This window comes from Abramis brama (genome assembly GCF_963993115.1).
Source record: "Abramis brama genome assembly, chromosome: 23".
Taxonomy (NCBI): domain Eukaryota; kingdom Metazoa; phylum Chordata; class Actinopteri; order Cypriniformes; family Leuciscidae; genus Abramis; species Abramis brama.
In genome coordinates, this window is record NC_139985.1 from 16,369,201 (window position 1) to 16,388,832 (window position 19,632).

The window sequence follows — 19,632 nt, forward strand, 5'->3', positions numbered from 1 at the left end:
AAATATGCTTTGTGCAACTTGATTGATTGCAAACTAAATATGTAGAATCATGTCGGATGTGCATGCCAGAGCGATGCGATTGCTTTAGCAATGTTCTCCTTAGTCAGTGTAAATGAGTGACACTTTGCTTTGTGTACACAGAACTTAAAAAATTAGATTTCTTTCCTTGACCCGAACTAATGCACATGTTCTTTCCTGAGCAAAAAGAAACAGAAAGTGTTTGCTGTTTGCTTTGACAAAGTTGTACAAAGTTTTGACAAATGCTTTCCTTTTGATATTTGGCTTGGGCTCACGGATTCCAACTACAAAGTCACCCCTCTCTTTGAACTGCGCAAATAATGGACTTTTGAAACGGGTTCATTACACCATGCTAATTTCTATTATGAGCGATTAAACGCAGCTCCCTCCTCCTCCCTATCATAGCCGTCGCCAGGAGCAGAGCTCTCTGTAGGGGTTCCGGTTCATTTGGGTTCCACTCCCACCCCTCCCTCCGGTACGACTATTCAGTCGACCTGGCCCAATCTATTCAGCGCAGCTCTATTCAGGTCTGGGAAAAGAAAGAGAGCCAGCAAGAAAGAGAGAGAGAGAGGAGTAAAAGGACGCGAAAGAAAGGTTTCACAGCTGCAGCTGCTGAACGCAGGGATTGGGATTGCTGGGCATGCGTGGGTTTCAGACCTCTAAAGGGCTTTGGCCCCAGCTTCTCATCTCCGTCTTCGTTCTTTCTCTCACCTTCCCTCCTTTATTGTGCCTAATAAAGGACGAGAATAAAGAGCAGGAGGAAGAGGAAGAAAACAAGAAACATGGTGTTCTGGGTCATTTGAATAGGGTTATATTCCTGGTGGGGTTTTCTTAGTTCAACTTTATCTTAAAGGAATAGTTTGCACAAAAAAAGAAAATTCGGTCATTACTTACTTACTCACCCTCATGTTGTTTAAAATCTGTATGACTTTCTTTCTCTATGGAACACAAAAGAGGAAATTTTGAAAAATGTGCCGGTCAATCTTTTCCACGTTATGTTGTGTTTTGCACTGGATATCTTGTCAGAAAAGCCTCCAAAAGAGAGAAAACCTGACAGTGAACAGTATGGAATCCTCCAAAGAGAACTTGAGGTAAACATCGTTTTTTATTTTTAGCCAGTAGTAAAAATAAACGTAGCGCCTCCACTATCATAAATCTTTTTTCACTCTGTCATGGTAGTCCATTGAAGAAATATCATAAAGGCAGCAGTACTGCCATAGCTCCACGAATCTTTCCTCCATTGCACTATCATCTCTCTTTCGTTTCGGCATGTTTGAAGGTGTATGGAAGAGCTTCTGTGCTCCTATTGGTCAATGTCACAGATGTGACAAACCCGTCATGGAAGACTGGAAAAAAATTAAACATGCTAGTCTTTCTATTGTGATGTCATGAAGCATCGCAGACGCGCAGTAGGTTGTCATCAGTTCTGACACACTAAATAAAATGATCGATTCTAGCGTCCTGTAAGGCCAATGTCGTTTACGAATCCCCACGACACCCTACATCAAATGGATCAATGTTAATGTAATGTATATGGTCTTGGCGGAATAGATCTGCTACGCTGCTGCTGCTGATATTGCTTCTGCTGTTGATTATTTTTAATAATCTGCCAATACAAACACTGATACGCTGAATGTAAGATATACTGCTGTTGCACAAATAGAATTACCCATAGCAGATCTATACAGGTGGATCTGGGGAAGATGAGGGGTTCAGAGGAACTCTCAAGCACGCTGCAAACTTTTATAGTAAACGCTAACTAGCTATTTAAATGTTGAGCAGCAAGCTCATTGGCTGCAGATGTGACAGGAACCAATCAGCTTACAGTGCCATGTAGTAAACAATCTAAATGTCATCAGGTTGCATTAAGGAACCATCATTCTGCGACATCTAGAGTTTCATGACAGAAATAGGAATCTGAAAATGTTTTTTTGTGGACTGTTGTCTGTGGATCGCATACTGCGAGAGAAGCTAAACAAGTTTGCCTATTTAAGTGAGATCTGAATTTGCCTACATTTCAATCCCCAGCGGGCCACTTTATCAGTTTCATCTCTAGAGACTCTCTTAGTCTAAGTAAATCAGTGTGCCCCTGTTCACCATTACCCCTCCCCCCTGCAAAGACATAATGACCACTTCCCCACAGCTCATCAGCCACTTAAGATAATGTAATGACGTTGATAAATTACCCATAAATCTGTGCCCCGAGCATGTGCCATGCGCTCATTTGTGGTGGATGGGAATGAGGATCATGTAACTTTAAATAAATTGAATTTCCCCAGCTGGGCTTCCATGTTCAACAGACGTAATTTAATATACGTACTGGCGTTTCTGTAGATTTACCAGCTTGATAAGATTATGTACACACGGTGTAAGGTTTAAAAGTTTTGTCATCAACCCATATGTGTCATGTTAGAGTCTTTTTCTTCCAAAATGCTGCATGAATTACATTTCCTCAATTTCCCTGACTGTGCATTTACATGGAGGGGAAGGTAGGCTTGTTCACCTTGGTCTTTTGACAATTCCTTAAAATATTGTATTTTAATAATTGAATTTTAAATATTTTTAAAGTCAAATAAAAGATCATTTAAATTATATTTAAATATTTAGCAGAATATTTCAATTAAAAGATCATTATCTACACAAATATGATTATAGTTTAAAAATCCTAAAAATAACTAGATTTCACCCTGTCCGGTTTTATAAGCAAACCTAAAAATAAAATAAAAGCTAACAAAAGAATCCTCCTAAACAAAAGATGCATCACCTCTTAAGCTAGCCCATACAGAAGTCACCTTTCACACGCTGCATTCCTGCCCTGCGCCACACAAAAAGCCTGTTCCAGACCATTGCTTCTTTTATCACATATTCTGTACTTGGCCCTATTAAAACACCCCTGCTCAAATAAACAAGAGCTTCACAGCGTTTGTGCAGGATTTGTATTCTCCTCCCTGCCAGCATATGGGAGGCACCATCTATAGGCTACATCACACCTGAATTTGTGTGCTGATTGAGGACGTATAAACACCAGGGAGACGTTGCCCAGGTAAACACTTCAAGAGAAGCAAGCTGTTAACACAAGGCTGTTGCAACAAGGTATGCCTTCTCCGGGGATGACATCAAGTGATGGGCACCCTGTGCAACACTCTAGAACAGGTCAAGGAGGAGACGTCTTTCAACACGCACGGTTTTGGCCGGTGAGCGTCGAGCTCTGGGAAATGAAAGAAACTTGGCAGAAGTGGGCGAGATCCACTCACTTTATTAAACAAACAACAGTGAGAAATGTAAATGTTAGTGTACACACACAGTAAAAAAAAAAAAATCTTCTTGTTTGGACACCTGCAGAGAGGCTGTGCAAAGGTCTGCTTGACTCATGCCACTCGGCCTGAGATAAAGAAGGAACGTTCAGACGGACAACGTATAAATCGCTGGAGGTTGCAGGGTCTCTGATGTTGATTAAAGTCGTTCCAACTAGATTGACTGCACATTTTCTTTCTAATAATGTATTCAAAAAATGCAATTCATTCAATTCATCCCCTATCATAAAAGAAAAAGCCACATCAAAAGAATGAAAAAGTATTTTGGCATAATCTTTTATTAGTTCTTAGCAAAATTAACAAAACGGCTTCACTGATAATATGGAGAAAACTGGAGCACAGAAAAAAAAAAAACGTTTAAAATATCAGATTTATTGATATTTTTATGACATGGCAGATCAAGTGTGACTCATAATCTTATGAATTAATTTGTATTATATGAATTGTTTTATATGAATATTTTTTGTATTTGTAATTTGTTAAAACATTTTAATAATAACCTTGAAAAGTGTATTTAAAAACGTGTCTATAATTAATGATAGAGATATGACTTTTTTTTTTACTTGGTCAGGTAATGTAATGTTTTTGTTTGTTTTTTTAAATGGTATTAAATTTTTAAATGAAACCAGCATGAATACAAACATTTCTAAGAATTTGGCTAAGAATTTAAACTAGATTTTCCCTTTCCTTTCGACACGTTTTGCTAACGTTCCCATTAAGTTATAAAAATGTTATTTCTAAATGTTCTCTGAACATTCAAAACATCCAGTTTTTAAAAAGTTTTAAACTTTTTTTTTCTTGGTTATGCGAACGTAAAAGGAACATTCCATTTTATCGTTTCGCAAAACAATAATGTTACTTTTGAATGTTCTCTAAACATTTTGAAACAAGTTACATTAAAAAAAACATCCAACTAAAACATTTCAGGCATGAACAATGTATAAAAAAAAATTTTTCGCGCTAACATTTTGAGAACATTAATAAACAAACAATATTAAGTTCTATTAACATTACTAGAAGAACATTTGTCGAGCCCATGTTGTCGCCCACACTGTAAATAAAAAAAGTTGCTGGCTTAAATTTTTAAGTACAATCAACTTGTTGGATGTTTGAGTCATTTCAACTTAAACTGACTTAAATAAGTTGAATCTCGTATAACTTTTTCAACTAAAAAGTTGAAAATTGCTTAACTTATTTTGATGAGGTAAAGCAATGTAAAAACATATGTTGACATAACTTATTGATCATATCAATTTTTACAGTGCATGTCTTTAAAAATGAATGACTTATCGTCACTTTTACGATGTAAAATGCTGTAAACTTTTTTTTTTTAAGCACTGCTTGAATTTCCCAGCCATTGAATGTGAGATTCAACTACAATTCTCTAAAAATGTACTGCTCAATATACTCATTACATTACAGCACACTTGGACCAGTGCATGAAACCTTTCTTCATGCCTCATCTGGAACAGAGACTGCATTTTCTCCTTTGGGTTTAGGGATTCTCGCTTTTTAGCCAGGCCTGAGAGATATGATGAGACGTGCAAGTGTCTCTGCTTCCTATTAACCCAGGCATTTCCTCGCTATAGTGCACACCCGTTAAACATCCAGAGATAGCACAAACGTGCTGGCTTCATTTCACGCCTCTCTGTTTTATTGTTGACGAATAGCTTGAGCAGATGTCCTCGTTATCTTTGAAGATTCCTGCACGGCCCGCGTGATAAATTGAAAAAACACGCATAGACACACTGACAAAAACACACAAAACCAAACTCGCGCAGATAGAACGCCATCCTTTCCAACCTTGAATTTTCTACCGTTGGAAAACTGGTCCAGGCCTACTTCACGTTCTCTCTCTTTCTGTGAAGCACCAAATCCAATGTCTTTATCTGTTGCACCATCTGTGCAAAACCACAAGGTCTTTTATCTTTTTCCAGCCGTGGATGAGCACTGGATGGAGAGGGAGTGAACAAGAAAGAGAGGTAAGGATCTCTCATCTGATACGCACATTAGTTCACTGGCACACTTTCTCACCACTATAACTGATCCAAAAAGATCCCTGCAGAGAGAGCGTTTGCTGGAATTATCAGGTGTAATGCTGCATGAAATGATAAAGGGTCCAGTAGTTTGGACTAATTACTTGAATCAAATTATTGCAGAGAATTCATAGTTATGTCCAATAAAATCGGTACAAACAAACAACAATAGCTCTCACTGTAATAGGTGTCAATGCAATTCAATTTATTTGTAAATTAGTATTGTCTTTCTCATTGTCTGTCATTGATTTGAAATATAGCATTGATGTTTTTCAAGTGCACTTATGCTATACTGATACCCTTCAAAGCCCTAACCTGTGTCTCTTTATGACTCTTTATGGTCTCTTGGCACTTGTGTCACTTACAAGTTATTTGTAAAGCAAATGATTTACAGTCGACACACTGACAGATAAATCATGTAAAACAATGTCAAGAGCTCCCTCAGAATAGAAAGCCAAAATAACTGTCAAATACCATTTAGGTTAAAGAGGACAAAATGTAGAATCACTTATTTGAATAGATATATTTATCAGCAATTCGTATTAAAATATTCAAATTATTACATAAAAGAAAGCCCTATTCATTTTGTCACTAAAGTTGAGGTAACTTTTAGCTGAGGTAACTTCACTAATGCCTATTTGACAAGATATTCAACATGAAATAGTAAAAAGTTTTATGTGACAAAGTAGGTTTTACATAATTAGCCTATAGCTTCAAGAAAAAAGAAAAAAAAAGTATTTTAAATGTGAACTATTAAATAATGCATAAATAGATCAAAACAAAAGTTTCACTCTCGTGCTTAACATTCTATATAATATTACATTATCATAATATATTACATTATATTACATTATAAAAGACTTCTCGCCCTGAACATTGTCCCTTTAAGATGAGAGTGAAAGAAGGCGGTGCAGTTTCGCACTCTGGGTGGGAAAGATGGGCGGGGCTAACGCGAGGTGACTGACAGCTGGGCCCTGGCACGTCCAAAATCGTGGCGCCTGAGCGCTCCAACGCAGCCAATGAGATCCAGAGCTCGGCCGTCAATCATCCTCCAAGCACCAATCGGGAAGCAAAATGAGGGAATCTTTATCACTTCTTATGTATCCAACGTGGGACGAAAGAACGTCTAAAAAGAAAGTAAAGTCCGGGAGGGGGGAAACAAGCAGTGGAAGCGGTCAGAAGTGCGAACTGAATTTGTGAATTATCGGAGTTTTCGGACCGTACAACGAGATCAAGATAAAAGCTTCCCAGTTCCTTTTACCGCGAGCAGGACTGCTGGAGAGAGAGAGAGTGAACGAACGAACGAGCGAGCGAGCGAGAGCAGCAAAGTTCACAACAATCGGACGGATTTACTGGAACTGTTACGCTTCAAACGTGGTTTATTCTAATTCATTACAGTGATCCAAAATCCCGCATTCGCAGTTCGGAAACTTTATTTCAAATCCGCGAAGAAGCGAGAGCCTCAAACTTTTTAGAGAGTGCGGTTTTCCCTGAGGAAAAGTTTCTTTAAAGCGCCGATGATCCCAGATTTTCTTTCAGCACGCTCGTATGGAGTTAATGGACACGATCTACCATGTTTTTACTTTTCATAATAATGAATCACTTTGGATCGAACCATTATAAGAACTTTTGAAACACTATTGCCGATTAAACTCCACAAACTACATTTGATCCAGTGGATCTCTCTTGCCAAAACAAAGCGCCTGTCTATCTCCCATCCAGACCCACTTTTCAACCTTTTAAGGACAACTGCATTTAGTTTTGGCTTCTGGACAAGTTTCTTCTATTGCCTCGTCGTGATTCACCTTTGATTTACTTACGTGGTGCAGCAGGGGAGATACAATTTTACTGGGGACCGTTTTCAAGTCCAGGACTGATGCATTGCCCAAAAACAACGCAGTATAATGTGATATTACCGTTGGGTAAACAAACACCTTAATGAAGGCGAATTACTCGAACTCTGAGAAACTCAATAAGCCCGAGCTGTCCGTTTGTGGATGAGAGAGAGATCAGTGGTTAAGCGCTGAGACAACTGGATACAAAATGGCGGCGTGGCTGGGACAGATGGGATCACTTTCATATCATGTGTTTTATTGGCTTTTGACGCTGGAACTGCTAATCAATTATGGCGCACCGTGTCCTCAAAACTGTACGTGTACGCTTGATACGACCGACTGCAGTCGTTTGGACATGACCGATGTCCCTCAAGACTTGCCTAAGAGCACTGTGCATCTGTAAGTACACAAACTGCCCCGTCCGAACGAAATAACTAGTTAAAATCACTTTCTCTTCAAACTAACACGCTTTAAGTTCTTTAACACCCGTGACTGAAGTTGTCCAGGGAAGAAGCAGACTCAAAAGTCACAGTATAACAAATGACCATGTTACATACTTATTTAAATTACTTTTAAGTACTAACAGAGGTTTTTCCTTCGCATTAAAATCATATCAAGGTATCAGTTATAAGTAGTCTACGGCCTGGTTGTGAACTGCCAGGTTATGACTTGCTAGTTACTGTTATAAGTTTGGAAACTCTGACAGACAGTTTTGGGAGGCCTGCTGATACGAGTCAAAGTCATGAAGCAACGAACATATTCAGTTGTGCATTTGCTGGGAAGTAATTATGTCCCTTGAAGTCACATTTAAATATTTTTGGACTAGTGTACAAGAAAAAACAAATGATAAAGCTTATAATAATTCAATATCTCTCCATGGCTGTGCTCAGAAAGTTTATGTTTCTGAGAAAACAGGATTGGAATCTACTTAAAATCTTAAAAGTTTCAATTTTCAGTTATCTATATCTCTGAAAGGTGTTACCTTCAGATATACTTTTCATAAACATTGCAGTTGAGTCATGTGGCATTCATAATGCAATTTATTATTTGGTCTAGTTTTTAAATTATAACTTAAAATGTTATTGTTTTCCTCAAAATTACCCTATATTAAGTTTAAGTAGATCAGTGGCAGAAGCTATTTTATGGTTATCTGATGTAGAACTCCCAGATAATTTTAAAGATTATTTTTTGAAGATATAATATTTGTTGGAAACATCATGCAGCAAACGTAAAAAGTCTTCAACATTTTTCTACAAATCTGACATCACTTTTAAAGATGTCTTTTTGTAATGTAGGCTATCTCTTCTCTACTGCCTAAACAATCACTAAGGTTTTACCTGTTTGTATGTTCAAGATCACAATCATATCGTTTTCAAAGGGAAATATTTTACTGCCCAGTATTATCTTTAACACCTTTACTGCACGTTTCAATGCTGCAAAGATACCCATTTTGTCAATTTCACAAAGGCAGCTCCCTTGTTTTTGTCAGGCGGTTATCACTCAAGTTTAAACACGGAAGCATCAACTGAAGTCACAACAAGCTATCTGTTTTGCATTATATATGATCCGATTTGTCAAATTTTAATCGGGCCTGGTGCGTTAGATACTTCATTGGGCCTTATTTGAAATAAATGGAGACAAGTGCAACCACAGATAACTTTATGAAGACGAGAAGGCTACCAAAGGTTGTTGGCATAATCGTTCTTTGTCTGATAGGACCGTGAAACATTCATTACACAAGATATCAGGCTTTAGATGGGAATGATTGGGCAGGTAGATCTGTTGTTGTTCTGCCTCAAGGACTGTCTAACCTACTGCCGAGTAATTTGACCTGGTCTGCGTGAGTGCTTTAGTTCGTGGCCCTATACCATTAAAATGCTTAAAGCGATTTCAGTGGAAAGCTAATGTGACATATTTCTGAGCAAAACTGGATGTTCAATGAGAAAATTGGTAAAGAGTGGTCTCTATTTGACAGGTGGTTGGAGGGAATAGGCTGAAAAATAAGGGTTTGGAGGGTGACGTTGGCAAAATAGGGATGTTTTTCACAAATGAATTATCATAATAACTTGTATTAGGAAAATATGGTCTCAATTTTGATTTCACTGTTCTTTCAGATACCAATTGTGGGACTGCAGGGAACTTCTGATTAGCACCATTCAATAATTAATTCATTTTTGTATTACACTGGCAAATTGGTATGTTAAACCATTTGAAATGTCTTAAAATTTATCAAACTAGTAGCAGAAGTGGTTAAATCACTTTTGACTGAAAGACAACACTTTTATTTCTGCAGATGATAACTTTTGACAACAACAGCATTAACCACAAACAACTGGTTTGTGTTGTTGTTAACCAGTGGCTGCTTTTCTCTCAAAAGCTTAGGGCAACTGTGGTCTGTCTGTGGGCAACTGTGGTAAATGCTGATTATTTATCTTCATTAATCCCTACAACTGTCCCTATTCACATGTCGCTATTCATGTTCAGAGCTTTTGTACGCCTCTCTGGCAATTCACAAGTAGTCAAGTCGCTTGTGACATCAAACCTGTTGCTTGCGTAACCATGCTGCACAAACTCGTCCAAGGAGCGTCAAACATCATTTCCAACATCTTAATGCCCCTTTATCGTCTGCTTTCCCGTTGACAGATCCAACAGAAGCTGGATTTTAAAGCTAGAGATATTTTTTTGGGTTGTCCATCTGCAATATATCAATCAAGAGCAGAAAAACCTTTGGTTGGAAAAACCCTGAGGACATAGCCTGAGTATAAAATCAAGCCTTAATACCTTCCAGTTGTCCAAATAGTTTCTCCATACTGCCCATTTTTTTATTTAATGGTTCCCCCGTGGCTTGCAGAGACCTTGATGGCGAATAGGAAACTGCGAGGTGTTGGCATCACCATCTCGCACACGAGCCTTTGTGGATTTAAGTTAACTTTGAGATATGGGCCTTAAGACGCCGTTAAGATAAAGGCTGATGGAGTTACTCAAGGTGGGGCTTAAAGGGATAGTTCACCTAAAATGAAAATTCTGTCATTTACTCACCCTCATGTTGTTCCAAACCTGTGATTCTTTCTTTTGCAGAACACATATTTTAAAGAATGTTGGTAACCAAACAGTTTTAGTGACTATTGACTATTGTATGAAAGAAAAGAAAAAAACACTGAGACATTTCTCTAGTTATCTTCTTTTATGTTCCACAGAAAAAAAGTAAGTCTTGTAGGTTTAAAACAACATGAGTGTGAGTAAATGTTTTCATTTTAGGATGAACCATCCTTTTAACTTGAGAGTGGAGGAGACGGTTGAATTAACTGATGAATATTATGAGTAATCTTCCTGGCTTCACACTCCTCCATCTGCGAATTTGAAAAAGTTGTCTGAATTCCTTGCAAATTATTTTCCATTAAAAATGTTTCCTGCATCTGATCCATCTGAAGTAAAAAAAAAATAGCAATTTTGCACTGACCCTTCAGCATTCGGGATAAATGAGATACATTTCTAATTAAATAGCTTTTTGATTTTGCCTGTTTATTTAGTGTGCTTGCTGTTAAGACCGAGGTGATGGAAACAGTTTGGCTCGATATAACGAGCCATATGAGTCTTATTTCTCAAAGTAAACTACAACGACCCTTTGGTGGCCCTCTTGATTGTTTTGAAAGCGGAGGGGGTGGTGGTTGGTTTGTGTGTGCAACCTGGGTTGCCACATGTGTGAGTGTAGTTTGGCCCCCTCGTTTAGGGTCGGTAAACAGCCCGCCAGATTTTTCTCACCACCCTGAAGGGGGATTTATGTACTTGTCTTTTCTTTATGGTCCCTGTCACCTGTTGTGGAGCCGCTGCGTAAACCTGTACGTGAAGGGTGTGGTGCGTCTTTGGCCGGGCCACAAGAGTTAAGTTCAATGTCACGGTCCATTGCTTTTCCATTGACGAAACTTCTAGATCTCGATCTGCTTCTCCGACCCATTGTTTATTCTTTCAACGTGTGGAAACCAGTCAGAGTATGTCATCAGCAGTCAAACTCGTTTTGATGCTTGTTCAATTCGTTATCTGAGCAGTATGCTTTATTAATCCCGTTGCTGTAGACTTGGGCTGCATTCAAAAACAGCAACTCGCATTCTAGATTTTTGACAGCATAACACAAAACATATGTAAAAGCTGAGCTGGTTTGCTCCAGGTGTGTGCAGTAGCCTGGAGTGGAGTTTGCTTGCGTTATCGGATTGTGAGTTAAAGGAGTGCCTTGCCGTTGTTTAGCTTGGCCTGCATGGCACAGAGGTTAACGGCACCTTCCGTTAGCACCGCTCATGAGGAGTTTCCATGAATTCAAGACTTTTTATTCATTGATTTATGCCCTGCTCATTTTTGTCTGTTAACGTGCTTAAGACACAAGACTAGCCATTTAACGGTGAACTGCGAGTGGGACATCTTCCAAAACCCTGCGTAAGTGCAATTTGGACTAGTTTAGATGAAGATGAGTGTTGTTATGTCTCGGTTAGGGGAATGGCAGCCACACTAGAACCAGAATCAAAATTCCAACAGGATCAAACAAATATTCCAGATTCTCTTTCTGTTGAGACACATTTGAGCACCTCCTTCTCTCCCCTCCTTTGTTTAAGTGTCTAAGAAGTGATGGATGACTCATCTGTGAATTCTGTACATCTGGTAAGAGTTTGGAGATCTGGAAAAGACATAAAAAAGAGTGAAAGAAAGGGGAGGGGTGAGAGAATTGGAGAGAAACAGGCCTTATAGAGCACCCCCTGCACATTTGGTCTGGAGACTGAAATCACTATTTAACATTCTGTGGAACCATTACTGACAAACTACCCCTCTAACCCCATACTGCATATACTTTTCAGAAGTTTTATGGCATTATACCTTAGTGAGCAGGCATATAGGTAGATGTGTATATTCTGTCGATCTAGGATTTAGCAATTTTTGTGATCATGAGGATTAATGTAATGTGGTGGGTTTTGTTCCTGATTTTTTTTTTTTTTTACGTTCCCATGTTTAACTGCCCTGCTTCTGTCTTGTAGTAGTAATGATGATGATAATAATATAATTATATACACCTCATTGTGTCCAAATACATTAGTCAATATCAGTGTATATTTAGTGTATATTTAATATTTAGTATCATTTTAGTTTTAGTAATTGTAGGGAAAGTTAGATTCTTAGTAATTTTGATGCATTTTGTTTAGGGCGGTAACGATTCCTCGATTTAAGTCGAGTACTCGATTAAAAAAAATCCTCGATTGCAATTTACCCGTGTCGAGTGACCGGCAAAATACTGGAAGTGGCGCGTTTCACAGACAAGAATCCATGAATCGCATTATTACACCCATATTAATAAAACCCATATTATTACTTACTTTTAACCAATTATTATTGCTTGTTATTATATATTTGTATTTTAAGTCATTTTAAAGGCTGTTGTTAACTTGGATCTATTTTTTTTACCACCATTTTTTTTTTTATCCGATTAATCGATGGAATAATCTGTGGAATTCTCGATTACTTAAATAATCGATAGCTACAGCCCTAATTTCGTTGTTGTTATACATGTATATAATATTTCCCCTTCTGTGCGTTTGAATTTTCCCATACGTATGAAGGTTTGACCCTGCTGGTCATACAGTCACAAAATTAAATTTGATATACGCTTTCTACTGTACATGATGAATATACTGCTGATGTTGACCACTCTGATGTTTCCGTTGAGCTAGTAGTGCAATTACTCCGGCGTTTTCCTTTCTGTTAAGATAATAAACCATATGCAGGGTAAATCTGTAATCTAACGATCACTTGTTCTGTTCACTTTGAAGTTTTCTGGAACAGTCTGTCAAGGGCTGGTCTGTCACGGGCTGGTCTGTAACTATGCAGGACTTATTTACACTCCCTGTCTAAACTCTGGGTTTTCATTAAATTATAGAAAATTATCAATTGAAACAAATGTGTATATAGTCAAGTGTGAGTCATCCATCTGTAGATTTGGTTCTGGCTCAGCCCAGGGCAAGAAGAGAACCTTTTCTTACTGGCTCCAGGGCCCAATTTCTGTCATATGTCTTTAAAATGTGTCTGGTTTGTCTTGGATTCAAGCTTCATGTTACTTTTGTTTGTTGCTTTTTTTCCCTCATATTTAATTTCTCTCTCTCCCACCGTGTAGCGTTCACTTCCTGATGATCTTTATCTCATCTTCACTCTAGATTTGATACTCTCGCTCCCTTTTATGTGCTTTGTTTGGACTGTCGGCAGAAGCTCCTGGCTTCACTATCAGTGGTGTTGCTCGGCTGTAAATGGTCTTTATGGCAGGAAAAAGAGAGAGAGGAGCACAAGCTGTGCGGCTTCAGAGAAGCAAGTGTCTGTCCGTCTGGTCTCTCGCGCTCTCCTTCGTTCAGTGCTGTGACAGAAGAGTTATTCTTTGACTAGTTTATGGCCCTCTAAAACAGGGTGCATTAAAGATGCTTCTGTCTTCCAGCTGCATCGTAAAGCTCCATCATTGACATCATTTCACACTTCCAAAGACCGAAGTTCACACTCTGCTTATCAGTGATAAAGATAGACGGATAGATAAAGGTCGCCTCTCTGGCGTTCTACTCATGATATGGCCCTTTGAAAAAAACTTAAAAAAAACTGACAAGGTATGAAACATGTCTAGCTAGCTAATGTAGCAAACGAGCATGATAAACTCGTGAGAGTAAAAGACGGGGGCATTGTTTATTTACTTTATAACATTGCGTCTCACCAGGTGACAACGTAGCGTTAAATCACCATTCAACAGACTCATGCCACCACCGCACTGGTAACTAGTTAGCAACTTACCGTTAAAGGGTTAGTTCACCCAAAAATGAAAATTCTGTCAGTAATTACTCACCCTCATGTTGTTCCAACCCAGTAAGACCTTCGTTCATCTTCGGAACACAAATTAAGATATTTTTGATTAAATCTGAGAGCTGGATCACTTCTCCATAGGCTTCTAAGTGACTGAAACTTGCTGGCCCAGAAAAGTTATTAAAGAGATTGTTAATATAGTCCAAGTGACTACAGTGGCTCAATCTTAAGTTTATAAAGGGACGAGAATACTTTTTGTGCGCAAAAACAAACAAAAATAACGACTTTATTCCACTATTCATTTCCTTCTCTCTGGGCCTCGAGTTAGTTCACGTAGTGTTTTAGTGCAGCGCGTCTGTGTTGTACGTCACCACGTAGGCTCACTATTGGCCGACGCTTGTCGTGTGTGATGCGTGTGACGCGAGCGGCACGATGCAACAAAAGACAGTTGAACTCATTATAATTAATGATGTTGTCTACACTGGATGCGGCGCGGCGCGAGCGACAAATCTCCGACAGTAAACCGACGCCTCATTCTGCTTTGTAACGGGCGCTTTGTCGTGTCCAGGGTAAATAGCTGTTGCTTCCGGTGTAGACACGGTGTCAGCCTATTCTGCCTATAATGCTATGTTACAACATCAAGCAAAATTCCAATAATTTATATAATTATGACACTTTATATAGGGCCATTTTGCATAAAGATTAGTTTCACGTTTAGTACATTTTGCTGACTACTTATTTAAAATGGTATAAAAGTACTGTACATATGTAATTAAACATGTTTTCATTATGGTATTACTTTTACTTTAGTAAAAAGATCTGAGTTCTTCCTCCACTGGTAGAGACTAGAGGAATTAAGACTAATAACAGAAGATAACAAGGTCTTGATACAAGTTATTTTTTATATAACGTGACTAAATAAAAAGACAAAGTCATTAGTGAAGATTATGCAACAGTATTTAGAATATAATATTGAATAGAACATGCAATGCAAACTAGTTTGGTTACAGCTCAAATGTATCATTCTCATTCTATCATTCACCCTGCATCCATTACATATCTTTATCACACAAGTGTTTGATCACCACATTTGAGTGATCATTGCAAAAAATATATATACAGTACCAGTCAAAAGTTTGTACACACGAATGGGAAAGTGTCCAAACTTTTTTAGACTGGTACTGTACTATAATATACACATAAATAATATCGGCCGATATGTCGATATCGGGCTTTTTTTACTCCCTAATATCGGCATCGGCCCCCAAAGATCCATATCGGTCGGGCTCTAGATATGCTACTTTTTTTCTTCATTAATTTCTTAGGTTTTCTGGCCTTTCTGACTTACTGTCTAATAAAATAGTGGTAATCACAAATAGATAATAGTTGTTTAATATAGAAATATAATGATAGACAAATATGAAAAGATAGTTATATATGATATAAAAATAACAGCTGAATTCATAAAGCTTTATCATCATTGATTTTATTTGTCAAACTTCAATGATAATTTTCATTATTTTATTAAACTCTAATATCTACATAAATTTAAGCTTTTTTCAATCATTTTAAGAATACTATTTTAATCATTAAAGAGCCCATGATACAATTTGATGTTTTGTCTATCTTGATATATTTGTTATTCAAACAAGAAGTTGGGGTGGGATCTCAAAAGGCTCATTCTTTTATTTATTTTCATGGTTTCCACAAAAATATTAAGCAGCACAATAGTTTTCTTGAGCAAATGTCTTTTTTTTTTTTTTTTTTACCAAATGTTTCTTGAGCAGCAAATTAGCATATTAGAATGATTTCTGAAGGATCATGTGACACTGAAGACTGGAGTAACGATGCTGAAAATTCAGCTTTGCCATCACAGTAATAAATTACATTTATTTATTTAAAAATATGTAAATATTACCTTTTTTTTTTTTACTGTATTTTTCATCAAATAAATGCAGCCTTGGTGAGCATAATATTCTTTCAAAAACATTAAAACATTTTTACTGATTACAAACTTTCGTATAGATTGCCAGACCTGGCCTAAGAGCCACAAAACTCGATGTTACATTTTGGACTTCACAAGTCACAAAAGACTTAAGTCTTAAGGACTTTACATTGAAATCAACCCTCACTGGAAAACTGGAGCGTTAGTTAAGCCTGCTGTATGGTTACAACGACCATGTGATTTATGCCCCAAAGGTCAGCCTGAAGGTGTGAAAGTTAGTGTTATCTGATAAGATAAAGCGGCTTAAACAAAGTGGAGTGACTGAGAATTATACACTGTGATTATATTATCACTCTCATTTCCTTTTTGGCTGGTTGGGAATAGGTCAGTTCTCCAAACATGAGGTCCCCATGAAGACTGAGGAGATTTAGTCTAATGAGCTTTTTGTCTTGCTTGGCTGTATAGCAGTAAAACCTTTAAATGACTCTAATACTTCCCGCCTCTTTATTAGCTCCACCCACTAGTGATTGACAGAGCTGTTGACAATCGTGGTGTTGTTTAACCTTGTATTTGGTCTCTCTGTTTCAGCCCATAAAATTCTGTAGTGGAAACTAATATGAACATCAGTCAGTAATCGGCGTGCGAATGACGAGATTGACGGTTTCATTACGCTCAATCTTCAGCAATTTGCAGGTTGGAAACGGCTAAAGCAGATTATCAACCTCCGTTCCACACGGGCGTACATGGTTTTTCTCGACAGTATTTGTGCCCCCTGGTGAGGCTCTTTTAAGAAAGCCTGCAATTTTTCACTTTGCTTCGGTATAATTAGGTAATTGCCTCATGGTACAGGACTGTAATTTCGCTGTGTTCACCCCATCAGATGATTGCCTTCAGGGCAGCTCACCCTGTGTTATTATCTCCACACAAACACACACATGAGCCGAACCACAGAAGCATTGTCACAGTTTTTCCTGTTCAGTACTAGAGTAAATTGCTTTGCTAGATTGCGCAACTTTACCACTTGAATAGGGACAGATTGAGCTACTTAAAGTGTGATTATTAAATTATGATGTCTGCATTATTAAAATATACTTTTCCTTTTGTTTATTCCTTCTTTGGTGCACAATGCTAAATTGAGAAGGTATACAACCATCCTAAATGTTAACTATAGTCGATGTCTGTTCTATCTCAAGTTTGCTTGTGAATGGCTGGGGTTGACAGCAATGAGTGAGAAACACACATTAGGTGTAATTCTGCTCCTTTACAACCAGCTAGCTCCACAAATCCTCACTCAGGTTCGATTCAGCAGATGGAAAAACAATCATCCAATGTTTTCTTTACAAGCGCAGATGAGCTGCCTATTAAAACAGCTAGATAACTCTACTAAGTGGACCTAGATGGGTGCGTCATTGAGTCTGTTAGTCAGGGAGTTGAAGATAATCCGAAAGTCAATAGTTTGTGTTTGCGGGAACAAACCGCTTTCTAAACGGATTGTACATGTGGACACTTCTTATTACACTTTCTACTGGCCTGAACTTCCAAAAGCCCAGTCTCTCAACTTCCATTGTACGTGCATAACTGTTAGTTGTTTAACTTGAATTTAACCTGAAAATTCCTTTAAAAACATATAGTGCAATATTTAACCGGCAATATTTGTATACAAAGTATATGAAGCATTTAAGCAAGCTTATTCCTTTAAAATATAAGTCTTTGACCTTGAATATTCTTGTAAAAATAAATATTAAGAAGTATTTAACAGTTTGGGGTCAATTTTTTTTAAAACTTTTATTCAGCAAAGAATCATTATATTGATGACAAGTTACAGTAAAGATGTTTATAATGTTACAAAAGATTTCTATTTGAAATGAATGATGTCCTTTTGAGGAATCCTGAAATAAATGATCACAGTTTTCACAACAATAATGTCTGTTTTCAACATTGATCATAATAAATCTTTCTTTTAATTGTACTTTTTAAAAAATACTTAAATCTTTTTATATGATCCAGACATGTTGAGCCTTGGTGTTTGTTTGGGAAATTCCTGTTTGAATCCAACTCACCAGCCTTCCATTCCTGCTTTCTTCGCTAATAATTTGCGGTTCTCTCTCATTCTCTAAAAATAAATAAAAATACTGCCAAAATTTCAATGCTCTCCTAAGATTGAATATAAATTCAGTCAAAGAGTCCCTTTTTAAACCATTTACTCCAACTATAAACAATACAAGAATGGTGCAGCCCATCCGAAAGGAAAATCTGAGCAGGCAGTAGCCGAGGAGCGAAGGAAGAAACCACAGAGCTGACAGGAGCTTTATAGATCACAGCGCCATCAATCTCGGACATTTCAGCAGGGAGAGCAGGAGGTCAGCGCTCTGCCAAGCCCGATCTGAAGCCTTTGGATGAGTGCTCGCCTGAACCGCGCTGAAATGAAGATGACGTCCCGCTAAAGGAGGCTGTTGATGTTTCTGATTTATGGGCCATAAGTGTCGATATGACACGTTTCAGTGATGAACCGGACTGATAGACTGTTCGGTGTGTTGTTGAAAGCTGCTGCTGGCAAAGTAGACATAGTGAGGCGAGAGAGATTTAGGGCGCTTGAATGGGTCTGCTCGTGAGAGAAATGCGATCGTTTTCATGTCACCGCTTTTTACTGAAGGAGTAGCGTCTGTCAACCGTTATGAGCGTCTGTCTAAAGTGTTTTAATACATTTCTCTCTCTCTCTCTTCCCCTCCCTCTCTTTGTTCACTCAGAAATCTGAGCCACAACAAGCTGACAGCAGTCGATATGGACATCCTCTCCAATCTGCCCAACCTGAGAGAAGTGTGAGTAGAGCAGTCCCATGTCCCCGTCATGTCTCGGAGTCCAAACCTCCTGTAGATCGGCCCAGCTGGAAATCTGTCCCTGCTTAATGAAATCAATTAGAATGCTAGCAACTTTCCCAGAGCTGTAACAGGATGTTGTCGGCCTTCACACACTTTACGGCCAACATTTGTTTTCAGGACAAAGATGCATCTATAAGCATATCATTTATAAGACGACTCTTTAATTCTGAGTGGAAGTGCTGGTTAATTCTACGTGTAAAATATAAACCACTTCTGATCCTGGCTAGAAAACATTCCCACAGCTAAAGCCCCACAGAGAGAGGCAATTGAATGAAGTTCATTAAATGGTGTAATAATGTTAATTACAGCCATTAGCCACAATCGGTCATAAATCATTTTAAAGCGTGCTGTCAGTGCTATTGGATATTTAAGTACTTTAGCTGGTGGCTATTGTCCTGAAAGTGGCGGAGATTGGGAATAAAGAGGTTTGCTATTATAAGCGCCTTCCATCATCACCCGACACCAGCCACTAACCTGCGCTGTAAATATTTAATACATCGAGGGACTGTGTCTGGCCCTCTGCCAGACGGGCCTACTTTCTCTCTCAGTGTGTGGATGGTCACTGTTACTGTGTGTGTATGTATGTATATGTGTGTGTAATTTATATATACCATGGTAAAAGTATATATTATTATATTATTTATTTTATTTATGAATATATTTATCACAAAATACATGAAATACATATTCCAAAAAAACCCCAACATATATTAGAATATATTACAATTATATATATATATATATATTTCATATATGAGATCTATTAGGTATATTACAAGAAATGTTATT

General features: G+C 38.0%; 1 protein-coding gene across 1 annotated transcript in view; it reads left to right on the top strand.

Moving 5' to 3' along the window:
- Positions 1–6,382: 6,382 nt before the first annotated feature.
- Positions 6,383–19,632, top strand: part of lrig1 (leucine-rich repeats and immunoglobulin-like domains 1) — a 37,985-nt gene continuing 24,735 nt past the window's right edge. The window contains exons 1-2 of the mRNA XM_084101834.1: positions 6,383–7,602; positions 18,712–18,783. Coding sequence (XP_083957960.1) covers positions 7,412–7,602; positions 18,712–18,783 — 263 coding nt within the window. The 5' untranslated portion in view covers positions 6,383–7,411. The remainder of the gene's footprint in view (positions 7,603–18,711; positions 18,784–19,632) is intronic.